Below are 13,546 nucleotides of genomic sequence, written 5' to 3'. Positions count from 1 at the left end.
AATCTGTCTGTAGCAGCAGAAAAGAGTGTCTGAAGAAGAAAGAAGTGACTCATGAAAGCAATTAACCTACCACAAATTTTGTTAGTCTTTAAGGTGCTTCTGTTACAAGGAGCTAAGAAACCAAAAACTTTTTAAAAAAATCATGGAAAAAAGCATTAAGCCCATCTAACACCAAACAACCCTTGAAGAAAGAGCCGAGAACGGAACTGGGGACTCATCCTTTTTAACTACCATTTGCCAATGTGCCAATATATTGTGCTGTACATGAGAGACTGTGCCCTATTTATACCATTTAAGAAGATGACATTTTAGGGATATGAGCATTCCACTGGCATTTGTTGGACAGATGGAAAAAGATGATTTTTAAATGCTGGTGATGACATCATTCTAACATACAATTTTAGCAAAACTTGCCCTAGCACTACTGGAAATGCACTTTTGGTAACCAGACTCTTTAGTAATACAGTGATTCTAAAAGGCAATTTTTATTGTGAAACAAGACTACATTGTTCAGTGCTTGCCGCCATTTTTATTCTTAGAAGGATGTGTCAAATAACAGATGCTGTGTCAACTCCCATCTTGGATGGGGACACAAACAGTACAGTTCTAAACAGTTACACCCTCTTAAACCTACTGAAGTTAAAGACTGCATTGGAAGAAAATGGTTAAGACAAAAGGCGATCATAAAAATGAGGAAACAATTCCTAAAAAGGTTCAAATCAGTCTTCCATTTGTCATTCAATAGCAATGCCAGTGGACTGCCCTTGGGTGTAAAAGAACATGCGGTCCACATGTGAGAGGTTGTGTGTTGGTTTTTATAGAGAGGAAGCTGCTGTACTTTAGGATACATCACAATTTTGATGACCTGGTTTCTCAAGTACAAGTCATGTCAGACGAACCTTTTTTTTTAGAAAATGACCACATTGCTGGATCAGGGGAATGCTTTAGAAATCGTTTTATCTTGATTTCAGCAAGGCTTTTGATAAGGTTCCACATACTATTCTCGTTGACAAGTTGGTAAAATGTGGTTTGGATACTGTGACTATTAGATGGATTTGTAACGGGCTGACAGATTGCTGCCAAAGAGTGCTTGTAAATGATTCCTCATCCTCTTGGAGAGGAGTGACAAGTGGAGTGCCTCAAGGATCTATCATGGGGCCTGTTTTGTTCAACATCTTTATGAATAATTTGAAGGAAGAGGGAACGCTTATTAAATTTGCAGATGATACTAAATTGGGAGGGTGGCACCACATTAGAAGACAGAAACAGGATGATCTTGACAGGCTGAAAAACTGGGCTAAAACCAATCAAATGAATTTTAACAAGGATAACTAAAGTTCTGCATTTAGGTAGGAAAAATCCAATGCAAGGTTATAGGATAGGGAAGACTTGTCTTGGCAGTAGTATGTGTGAAAAAGATCTAGGGGGCTTAGTGGACCATATGCTCAACATGAGTCAACAGTGTGATGTGGTGGCTAAAAAGGCAAATTTAATTTTGGGCTGTATTAACAGAAGTATAGTGTCCAGATCATGTGAAGTGGCGGTATCGCTTTACTCTGCTTTGGTAAGACCTCACCTGGAGTATTGTGTTCAGTTTTGGGCACCACATTTTAAGAAGGATATAGACAAGCTGGAACGGGTCCAGAGGAGGGCAATGAAGATGGTGAGGGGTCTGGAGACCAAGTCCTATAAAGAAAGGTTGAAGAAGCTGGGTATGTTTAACCTGGAGAGGAGGCAGCTGAGAGGTGATATGATCACCATCCTCAAGAACATGAGGGGCTGTCATCTAGAGGATGGTGTGGAATTGTTTTCTGTGGCCCCAGAAAGTAGGACCAGAACCAATGGGTAGAAATTAAATCAGAAGAGTTTCTGGCTCAACATTAGGAAGAACTTCCTGACAGAGCGGTTCCTCAGTGGAACAGGCTTCCTCGGGAGGTGGTGGGCTCTCCTTCCTTGGCAGTTTTTAAACAGAGGCTAGATGGCCATCTAACAGTGATGCAGATCCTGTGAATTTAGGGGGAGGTGCTTGTGAATTTCCTGCATTGGGCAGGGGGTTGGACTCGATGACACTGGGGGTACCTTCCAACTCTATGATTCTACAAGTTTTGGAAACCATTTTGAATCCCAAAGAAGCCAGGAAGTTTCCCAAGAAAAACAAGCAGTTAGCAAAAAAAGCACTGATAGCTGAGCTTCAGAATCTCAAAAGAAAAGTCAGAATACAATTGGTACAGCACCCTATTACACATCTTGGGAATCTAGCTCAGCTACAGTATAAAAATATTAGACAGCACATTTCAGCTTAACTGAAGACCTGGGGGTTTAAGTGAATTTGCTTTGATGTGATAACGCACATGCACAGTCTGCATATGGATGATGGGGGGGATCAATCCTCTCATGCCCTGCTTTGAGCGCGGCAGTGGATAGATGCAGAGAAAGAATCATCCTGAATGTGTTGCAGCATGTTTTGGGAGAGGGTAACATTGTGACCAAATTATCGGCGTTAGAAAATGAACAGCTCTTTGTACCACTTGCGATGTTTAGAACAAGAAATTCAATTCTGACGAGTTTTAATCTATGGTGAGCACAGGGGGTGGCATCGAGCTCCAAGCGATCACTGTTTCTTAGAACCAGAAGGGGAAAAAAAAAAAATCAGAATCCTGGCATTTGAGCGGCTCTTCAGAACATTTCCCCCAATACCAATTTAGTACATGCTGTTATAGGACCTCTTTCTTTCATCTAATTGCATGATCTCTTTCATGCGGAGGAGACGGGCTTCTTCTGCATTTAGTGCCCCAAATGAAACCACTTAAAGCTTTTGTATTGATTCCGTAAAACCTATAAGTGAAAGTATGCAAATTACTACACAGCGGCGTGCTTGCCATATCAAAGCTACAAAACTCTTGCTGTCTTCAACACTCTGAATTAGGGCATTTCCTTAAATCAGAACCCTGCATTTGGTTTACACTGGTGACACCCACTGACTGTCTGGAAGATGCTGCCAGTGACGCTCTTGTCTTCTGTGGCACTAATTTCCTGTTCCTACCAACTCTGAAAAAAGTAACTCTGGGAGCTGCAGATCTGTGTTGGCAAACAGTTGCAATCCTCTATTTCTTCCCCTCCTCGCTGCAGCTCCCTAATTTGTACTTGCTGTTGATCTATGTGGTTCCTGTGACTTCAGGAATGATTTTTCTAGGAAAGGAATGCTCAGGGGAGTATCCACATCCGCCAATGTCTTTTGCTAGTGGGTGGCTGGCTGGCAACCTGTGCATCTTCAGCTGAAACACCTGCAGTAAACTCTTTCAGCTTAAAATTGCTATATATATATATATACAATGCAGAAAACTGGCAGAGCTTCGTTCACTTGGTCACCATGCCCTGTGGGCTTGTGAGTTCTTTTCACAAATACTACTGTCCCAAGAAAGAGGCCATGGGATCATCTGGCCGCTGACGCTTCATTTGATAAGCCTCCATTTCTTCTTCTGTTGGCTCCCGGCTTTCGTACATGCTGTTATACGGTCTCTTTCTTTCATCTAATTGCATGATCTCTTTCACGTGGAGGAGGCGGGCTTCTTCTGCATTTAGTGCCTGAAATGAAACCACAAGCCATAAAAATCTTGCAACTGAGCCCAGAACTGCAATACAGAAATACAATACAGAAGCCAGTGAGCTGGTGAGATGAGCCTATACAGACAGTGAGTCTTGCTCATTTCTCAATAAAGACTGAAAACAGAGAAAGGGTTATGGTCAGCAGGGAACAAATGGCTTTTTCTGAGGTAGATTTTGCCTAAAGGATGTCTAGTCTCTACACCACACCTCATGAATGAAAACTAAAAAGAAAAACCACGGAGATAAAAGTAATATATTATCTCGCTGTCCGTGCCCTGCTACACCGGTGAAACTGTGGATTATGGCACTGTTCCTTAAAAGTCTCTGAACTCTGGGACTCTCTGCTAAGCTTCTGTTACCTTCTGGGGGCCAGAAAAACCCAGCACCAATAACTTGCCTCAATTTTGCAGTCATTCACATGCATATAGCCTGATGTTACGTGCAAGGATCTGTGGACTGGAACAGACACTTTACAGTGACATTACAAGAGAAACAGAGCAAGCGATCCCTAACTGTTGCCTAAAACCACACACAAGGGAACGAAGAATGCAGTAGTAGTTCTTTCTTTCTAAACTTTCTTTCTAAGAAGATTGGGATGACAAGGCAGTAAAGAAACAGTCTGCCCCCAAATCTGGTGTTGGATCAATAAGGGGTCGGCTACAGTAACATTAAGTCTACACAGGCCTTGGTTGATTAGACAGAAAGATACTACGTGCAATTGAACTTTACCCTTCCCTGGAACGTTGTGTTCTCCTTGTTTCCCCTCCCTCCACAACTTTGTGAACTATTCCTGCTCTGAAGTTTGTGAATCATTTGTATGTGGGACAAAAACCATTCTTCATTTGAACATACCTTTTTCAGTTTTTCCTGTTTCTTTCTCTCTTCTCCCTCACTATCAGAACTAGTACTTTTCTTATGCCTTTTCTTCTTCTTCTTCTTCTTTTCTTCTCTCTGTTTTTCTTGATGGATCTGTAGAAGACAAAAGTAACAGCTTTAAATGAGTCCTGCAAAAAATAATGTGCCCGAAGCAACCTGCCCTCTGCATACAATGTCAAGACAGTGTGCATTTGCAATAAAAAAGGCCAACGCCATGCTGGGAATTATTAGGAAGGGAATTGAAAACAAATCAGCCAGTATCATAATGCCCCTATATAAATCGATGGTGCGGTTTCATTTGGAGTACTGTGTGCAATTCTGGTCACAACACCTCAGAAAGGATATTATAGCATTAGAAAAAGTGCAGAAAAGGGCAACTAGAATGATTAAAGGGCTGGAACACTTTCCCTATGAAGAAAGGTTAAAACGCTTGGGGCTCTTTAGCTTGGAGAAACGTCGACTGCGGGGTGACATGATAGAGGTTTACAAGATAATGCATGGGATGGACAAAGTAGAGAAAGAAGTACTTTTCTCCCTTTCTCACAATACAAGAACTCGTGGGCATTCGATGAAATTGCTGAGCAGACAGGTTAAAACGGATAAAAGGAAGTACTTCTTCACCCAAAGGGTGATTAACATGTGGAATTCACTGCCACAGGAGGTGGTGGCGGCCACAAGTGTAGCCACCTTCAAAGGGGTTTAGATAAAAATATGGAGCACAGGTCCATCAGTGGCTATTAGCCACAGTGTATGTGTGTATATAAAATTTTTTGCCACTGTGTGACACAGAGTGTTGGACTGGATGGGCCGTTGGCCTGATCCAACATGGCTTCTCTTATGTTCATACACGGAAGTCATTATGCACACTCTATACACCCAAGGATTTTCTGTCTGCTGCCACGACAGGGGTAGGCTGTACATTCACGATACAGGTTTGGAAGTGAGGAGATGCTCCCACAGTTGCAATGAATAGAAATCCCATAATAGCTAAAATACTCCAGAGTGCCCACAGCTGTACTTGGGTTGGATTTGGAAGAGGAAATTATGGAACAAGCACAATGAGAATGTATTATGAAGAAGAATATATTTTGAAGAAGAACATGGGCTGTGTCATGAAGCTAATGGAATAAATGGATTTACAGGGATGGAACCAACAATAATTTTTGCACTCTATGGCCTTTCCCATCCCCAAAATGCTGTTCTTAGGGTGACATGGGAAAACAGCATGAGGGATGAGGCAGGGGGTTGTAACAGGAGAGAGGAATGAGCAAAAATTCTCCGATTCAGTTACCAGAAGTTTACCGCTGGATCCAACCCGTACCAAGCACTGGGGAATGTAGTCATACAAAATTACAATTACATCTAGGCAATACTTGTGCTTTCTTATTTTTGCTTTTTAAAATGATCCCAAGGTTAAGCAGGTCCACGCTCTAGAACCCTTAACTTTCTCTTGTTCCTCCTTCCCATAACATCCAGAAGTAATAATAATAATAATAATAACTTTAATTTTATATCCCGCCCTCCCCCGCCAAAGGCGGGCTCCGGGCGGCTCACAGACATGGAATTCCATGATTCAATAAAACAATATAAACAACAATTTTAAATACAATCAATTACATAAATAAATTAGTTAAAATAGATAAAATAGGTGCTATAAAATACTATACGTAAGTACTATAAGTAGACAGGAGAAAGGGTAACCCACCTCTACAAGAGTTTTGGGAACAGCCCCGTACTCTTCCTCATTTGATTCTCCAGCAGGCAATTCCTCATCAGCATTCTACATAAGAAAGGAAGAGGGGAAAGAATGAGATTTCTAAAACAGAGAAGTATTTGGCTAGTTTAAGAAGTGTAAAGTTATAGTTGTCAATGGTAGTAAAGAACATGGCAATTCTTACAACAATTTCTTTTCCAGCTTCTCCCGTGCAGTATGAATACTTGACAAATGAGTAGCAGCATTTATATCCCCATTTGTCGTCCTTCCAATACGAACCCCAAATACACTGAGGGGAGAAAAAGATACAATCATTTGCTTACCAATAAGACTTGTGATATTACTGTATAAATCTCATTCAAGAGAGAACAGACAGACACAGAACAGTGTGGAAGCATTACTTTCCTTGAAGACACAAAATTCCTATCCATCTGTGGTGCAGCTGCATTTGCATTACTGTGCACAGTTCTTGTTAACGTATCTAAAAATGGGTATCATCAGGGCTGCAGCTAGTAGAGTGACACAGGGGCCGTGCCTCCTATAGAATCTGCAGCACCCATCCCCCCCAGTCTTCCAGATTGGGTGGGGGAGCTGCAGATTCTATAGGGGGCGCCGCCCCTGTGCCCTCCTGATATCTACAACTCCGGGTATCTTACAGCTGGAAAAGGGAATAAAAAATGAAGGGGGTGCACTTTTTCTACGAAGAAAGGCTAAACGGTCTGGGACACTTTATTATAGAGAAAAGACTATCAAACGATGCAATAAGGGACGTGATGAATTGTGCTTGATACAGAGAAGCAGACAGAAGAGAACTTGTTCTTCCTTTCCCATAGTAATAGAACTCCTGGGGGGGAGGGGTCACGCCGAGATGATGGGCGTTAGATCCAGGAAGATGAAAGGAAGTACTTTGGGTTTTGTGTTTAATAAGCACTAAGGGAATTATAGAGAAAGGGTTAGGGAAAGATAACTTTGTGTAAAAATTTTATAATGGTGAAAAGATATTTAGTAGTGCATGACAACATTAAGTGAACTTTTAATGATAAAGAGGTACTGTGCTATTGTGATAAAAGTATTAGTAGAACATAGCTACTTAGTAAATATATATATATGAGAGTTAAGATAAGACTAAGATAGAGGAAGCCCTGGAATTGAATTAATAATTATGTGCAATGTGTTTAATAAGTGCTAAGTGATTATTAGTGAAAAGGTTAATGAATGACATGTGCATATGTATGTATGTATATGTATGTGTATATATATATATATGTGTGTGTATGTATATATATGTATATATATATATTTTTTTTTTCTTCTTTCTTATTTCTTCATCAAGATTCTATAATTGTGAATTTACCTCTAATATGCTTTTAATCTGTTTTAAGTACCGGCGGAGGTCATGAATAAGAGTGTGTGTGTGGGGGGGGAGGAAATATGTAATGTATTGGAGAAGTATACTTGAATATGAATAGGTGAATGTACTTCAATATATTGCAAAATAAAAGTTTGGTCACACTAGAAAGGAAGTACTTTACAAAAGACACAATTCACTTGTAGCACTCGTTAAACCAGGATGCAATGGCCACCCATCTTAGATGCCTTTAAAAAGGGATTGGACAAGTTAGTCATTATGATTAAATGGAACCTTCATATTCAGAGCCAATGCACACCTCTGGACACTACTGCTGGGGAGGGGGCAACAACAGGGGAGCACGTGGGATCATGCCCTGCATTTAGCTAAAATACTTATACCTCCCCTTTTCCTATGGCTCAAGGCAGCTTACAAATGAACAGCCCCCAGGTCTGGGTAGCAGATTCTCCAGTTTTGCAGGCTCCTCTCTGCCCCAACAGCCATGCTCCCTCTAAGCTATAGAGTCTTGTGAGCAAAAATTCATGAGCTACTGGCATTAAAGTGGTGAGCTACTGCATAAATTAGTTTGCTCTAGGACCCTTTTTCCTGAGCTAAGACAAATATGAGTGAGCTGAAAGCTAAAAAAACTGTGAGCTCGCTCACACTAACTCAGCTTAGAGGGAATACTGGCCATGATGCACCTTTAAACCTCAGCAGGTTTGGAAGAAGCTTACAAACTGTTCATGTTTTGGAATGTGTGTGCGCCTTTAAATCTCATCAGGACAAAAGCTGCAGGGGAGTGGGTGAGCAGGCAAAGCCATGCGGCTCTTCCCAGTGAGTGTGCGAGAGGAAGAGAGCACAGTCCCTCTGTTTTATATTCGTTTCAGAAGTTTGTATAGTAAAATGGATAGTAAAGAGTTAATTAGAACCTGATTATGGGGTGGAGAAAAACTCCACTCCCTAGACTGCTCTCTTACTTTTGTTTTCCTGTGTTAGTCTGAAGTTGGTTGAAATACAGCAGATTGTTACATTCAGCAGCTCCCATGAGCATCACAATTATATCATTGCCTCAGTGAGATCACAAAAGTGTGGGGCTTGCAAACTCTTGTTTTGGGAAAGGATTCACTGTTTATTTTGGCTGCTCTGTGAGTCTGTGTTTGTCCCTTAATAAAGCTATGCTTGGAAATGCTACTAAAGCTTGACAAGGGACTTGTGGGGGTATGACAAGTTACACTTTCATTTAGGTGAAGTGCAGCTGCTGGAGAACTCTTTGAAGGCAAAAAAGAGGACAAGGAAATGAAGGCTGTATTCAGGGAAACTGCACTGCTGTATTTTTATTTATTTTTTTTAGGGAATGAGAAAGCCTTCAGGCCCCATTCCCAAAGTCCCAGGTATTTCCTGAAATGGACCCGGCAACCCTACATCCCCTTCACCTTTTCAGGGAGCCCATTCTATCAGGTGGGAGCAATGATGAAAAAGGCATGGGCTCCAGCTGATGCCACGTGGGCTACTCTAAATGGGGGGGACAACCGGCTGGTGGCAATCTGAGGAATTTATGGCATAGAATCAGAGCTGGAAGGGACATCCAGGGCTATCTAAGTCCAACCCCCTGCACAATGCAGAAGCTTCACAAATACCTCCCCATCCCCCACATACATCCCCAGTGACCCCTGCTCCATGCCCAGAAGATGGCAAAAACATCCAGGATGTGAGAAGAGATGGCATACAGGGTTGTCGTCATCCGGTTGGCAACTGAGTGAAACAGGATACTGAACCAGTCAGGCCGATGGGTCTGAGCCAGGAAAGCCTGTCTTCGTCCATGTGCTTACCGTGTGATTGTTGATCATAACGTCTTCTTCATATTTAGAGCGAGCAACTGCCTTTTCTTGGCCTTTAATAACTGTTCCATGTCTAGAATATTCCACGTAATCTTCTGTTTGAGCAAGCAGTAATTCATTTGGTGGGGCATCCAGATGTTCTTGCCCTCCATACTACAAGGGGGAAAAAACTCTTGAAAACCTTCAGAGGGTACCATCATTTTTAAATTCATTTTCATTCAGCTAGAACCGTTTTCCATACAGCCACCACGATAGTCATATTTACGGTGCCCTATGTTTGTGCTCCTTTTAAGAGAACACACTTCACATGCCCGAGACCATTGGTGGGATTCTCACGTTTCTAGCAACTTGAGAAATCAGCCACCCATTAAGAGTATTCTGTACATTTTTTTTCATGTTTTCAGAAGTTTATATAAAAAAGAAAAACAATTAAAATTTAAAAGGAACAATATGTTAGAGAATTCTATGAGCTGAGCCCCTGAAATGCGGACAGGTGCCTCATTACTGCCTCTTCTCCCTCCGCTAATATCTAACAATTTGAAAGGAAAGCGCCTGCTGACTGTGTGATCTCTCAGGGCAGCAAGACCCACTTTTGGCCTGCTCATGGTCTTTTCTGGTGTATCAGCCTATTTTCTGGAACAGACTTCCAACATCAAATCTTTTATTTGGAGATTGTAAGTCACTATTGTTTAGGAGAGCTTCTAACAAAGAAGTGAATGGCTGGAATATTACACATTTGTTTTATTATTTTAAAAACACTTGTACAATTAATTGTACCAGCGTACCATATTATTATTGTTTATATATCTTTAAGGGAGTACACTACTCCTCTGAGCCCCTAATGAGGAAAAAAATGCAGGATATGTTTCAATAAGGGGAGGGACGGTGGCTCAGTGGCAGAGCATCTGCTTGGGAAGCAGAAGGTCCCAGGTTCAGTCCCTGGCATCTCCAAAAAAGGGTCCAGGCAAATAGGTGTGAAAAACCTCAGCTTGAGACCCTGGAGAGCAGGGGAGGGATGGTGGCTCAGTGGTAGAGCATCAGCTTGGGAAGCAGAAGGTCCCAGGTTCAATCCCTGGCATCTCCAAAAACGGGTCCAGGCAAATAGGTGTGAAAAACCTCGGCTTGAGACCCTGGAGAGCAGGGGAGGGATGGTGGCTCAGTGGTAGAGCATCTGCTTGGGAAGCAGAAGGTCCCAGGTTCAATCCCTGGCATCTCCAAAAACGGGTCCAGGCAAATAGGTGTGAAAAACCTCAGCTTGAGACCCTGGAGAGCAGGGGAGGGATGGTGGCTCAGTGGTAGAGCATCTGCTTGGGAAGCAGAAGGTCCCAGGTTCAATCCCCGGCATCTCCAAAAAAGGGTCCAGGCAAATAGGTGTGAAAAACCTCAGCTTGAGACCCTGGAGAGCCGCTGCCAGTCTGAGGAGACAATACTGACTTTGATGGACCCAGGAGGGTCTGATTCAGTAGAAGGCAGCTTCAGATGTTCAATAAATATTTTTTACCTTCTCCAGGATGCTCTCTTTCTGCTGCTCCTTGAAGTCTTCTTTTTTCACTTTGAACGATTTGTACAAAAGTTCGAGTTTTGTAGGATCTGCTTGGAGATGAACCTCGGAGCCTTTTTCATAAGCCTCCCAAGCAAATACTTGATAAGAGATTTTTAAAGAAAGAGAGAGGTTTTTTTTTTAAAAAGAGAATGTTTTCAATTTATTCTGATTGAAACAAATGCCAAGATATTAATCAGTTCTCTACATAAATTTCACTGGGAAGGGGGAGACAGAATCTCGTTTTATTCTCCCTCTTCACTCTCCAGTGCTTTCCAACTCCATGCAGTCAATGCTCTGAGCTTCCTCTGCTCCAGTTCAGATACACCTGGCTGGAGACCAGCGACTGCTGCTGGTATCCCCAAGCTTAGTTCCATGGAGACAGCCGTTGCTGTTTGTGCTGCGCCTTGAGCACCTGAAATGGCTCTGGTATCTTATGGGGATAGGCTCTGTGGGAGCAGGGTCTCCGTAATCAACAAACACCAGCTGTCCCTTGGACTGGAAGGGGGAACTGACTTCTCTCAGTCTGAAGGATCCTTGGGTGGGTAGAAGGTATGTGTCACACCAGTCAGGAGATGGGCCTCAGACCAAGGACTGGGGCCACCTCTGATTGCTGGTGGATTCTCCTTTGTGGCTCTTCCTTGGCTTGTGCACCCCCATTTATTCCACTTTTCCCTTATGGGTGTTGTATCTCCTGTGCTCCCTCACCCACATGCATCAGCATCTCCAGATAAGTATCGTGAGGGTGTCATCCTCCAGCGCTGGCTTCTCATAGTTTCCCTGGGCTTCTAGGAGCCCCTTCCCTCTCTTAAGTCCTCCACAGTGCTCCTGGCCTCCTCCTTCCTTAACTGATGGGTGGCCACACCCCTCAACCAGCGTCAGGTCATTTCCCGTCTAGCATTATTGAAGTATGTTACGTTGCACAAACTGCTCCCTGTCTGTGTGTACAACCTTTGTTAAGTGCATCTAAAGCTGTGTTTCTTTTGGGACTTTTGCCTAGCAGCGTATACTTCTGGTCAGGCTGGGCAGAGCGCTTTGCTGGTGTGTGGCACAGAGCAGGTTTCGGAGGAATACTCTCTGAGCCTCATTCTTTCCCCTGCCCTTTAGACTCTGGCTGTGCTGAAGGGAAGCAAGTGATGTTTCCAGTCCACTGGAATTGCTGAGCAGTCGGGTTAGAATGGATAGAAGGAAGTACTTCTTCACCCAAAGGGTGATTAAGATGTGGAATTCACTGCCACAGGAGGTGGTGGCGGCTACAAGCATAGCCAGCTTCAAGAGGGGATTGGATACAAATATGGAGCAGAGGTCCATCAGTGGCTATTAGCCACTGTGTGTGTGTGTGTGTGTATTTTGGCCACTGTGTGATACAGAGTGTTGGATTGGATGGGCCATTGGCCTGATCCAACATGGCTTCTCTTATGTTCTTATGTTCCTACCAGCAGCTGAAAGTTCATACCATGAAGGAATGCAGAGTCCCTCCCTCCTTTCCTTAGAGGCCCACTGACACTTGCCCCTCAGTAGGTTTAGGCAGGCACCCAGACTCCTCAAGAATAGATGAGTGGCATTATTAGAGCAAAGATCAGACTACTACATATTATACTTACGCTGTGTTTGTGCCATTGAAATGGTATCCCCAGTGTAACGAACGAAGTTATCACCTGCATAACTGACCCTGTAAGAAAAAAAAAAAAAAGGATTAGACCTTCTAACTCAAGGATGTCAAACATGTGGCCCAGGGGCCAAATCAGGCCCCCGGAGGGCTCCTATCAGGCCCCTGAGCAACTGGCTGTCATCTGCTTCCCTTTCTCTTGCTTCCTTCTGCATCACAGCTTGCTTCACCAGGCTTGCTCAATTGCACAGGAGCTACAGAGCAAAGCCTTTCTTTTCTCCATTGGCTAAGACTCCTCCCTTGGGGTGGAAGCGGGGAGGGATAGCTTGCTTTGCCAGGCTCTCTCAATTGCACATCAGAGCTACTGAGCCAAGCCTCTCTTCTTTCTGTTGGCTTAGGCTCCTCCCCCTCCTCATTCACTGGGGAAGGAAGGGAAGAGCCAGAGCTTCCTTTGCCCAGTTCCCTGGATCCCATGGGAGAGATACAAAGAAAGCACCTTTAAGACCAACAAGTGCTAATGTTTTAAGGTTTGGGTTTTTTTTTTTTTTAAAATCTTTAATTATGTTTGTGTGCTTTTATAAAGTTTACATCTCTGCTATCTGGCATTACATTTTATGACACGCACGGCTGGGCCCGAGAAGGTCTCATTTAGGTCAGATCCAGCCCTCATGACCAATGAGTTTGACATTCCTGTAATGTTGCAATGACTACTCCCGCAGCAACAGATGAAATCATGACCTCACAGTGCATCTTTCTTGACTGCTGATACTGGGGCTTGGCAGTGCTTCTCATTATGTATTTGAGAACTCAGAGTGACTCTCAAGGGCCATTCCCATGCATGCAAAGATGCAGCTCACGAATGCACGTCATTTGCACAACCTGCTTTTCAGGTCTGTACGAAACCAACTGAGCACATCGTCTATTCAGGCATAGGAAGTCTTTAGGGAGGCAATCTTTAAAAATGAGACATGAAGCAGCCACACGTCGCTACCCTCCAGCATTACAGGTGATCTAC

The 13,546-nt window shown here is 43.2% G+C and overlaps 1 protein-coding gene across 1 annotated transcript in view; it reads right to left on the bottom strand.

The window, feature by feature from the left end:
- Positions 1–2,535: 2,535 nt before the first annotated feature.
- SLU7 (SLU7 homolog, splicing factor) overlaps positions 2,536–13,546 on the bottom strand; it is a 32,336-nt gene continuing 21,325 nt past the window's right edge. Inside the window, exons 9-15 of the mRNA XM_060240649.1 lie at positions 12,527–12,594; positions 10,884–11,023; positions 9,374–9,535; positions 6,381–6,485; positions 6,188–6,262; positions 4,459–4,575; positions 2,536–3,585 (exon numbers count right to left, since the gene is read on the bottom strand). Of these exons, the coding sequence (XP_060096632.1) occupies positions 3,406–3,585; positions 4,459–4,575; positions 6,188–6,262; positions 6,381–6,485; positions 9,374–9,535; positions 10,884–11,023; positions 12,527–12,594 (847 nt within the window). The 3' untranslated portion in view covers positions 2,536–3,405. The remainder of the gene's footprint in view (positions 3,586–4,458; positions 4,576–6,187; positions 6,263–6,380; positions 6,486–9,373; positions 9,536–10,883; positions 11,024–12,526; positions 12,595–13,546) is intronic.

The sequence above is a fragment of the Heteronotia binoei genome, chromosome 5 (assembly GCF_032191835.1).
Source record: "Heteronotia binoei isolate CCM8104 ecotype False Entrance Well chromosome 5, APGP_CSIRO_Hbin_v1, whole genome shotgun sequence".
Taxonomy (NCBI): domain Eukaryota; kingdom Metazoa; phylum Chordata; class Lepidosauria; order Squamata; family Gekkonidae; genus Heteronotia; species Heteronotia binoei.
This window is presented reverse-complemented; position numbering and strand designations above follow the sequence as displayed.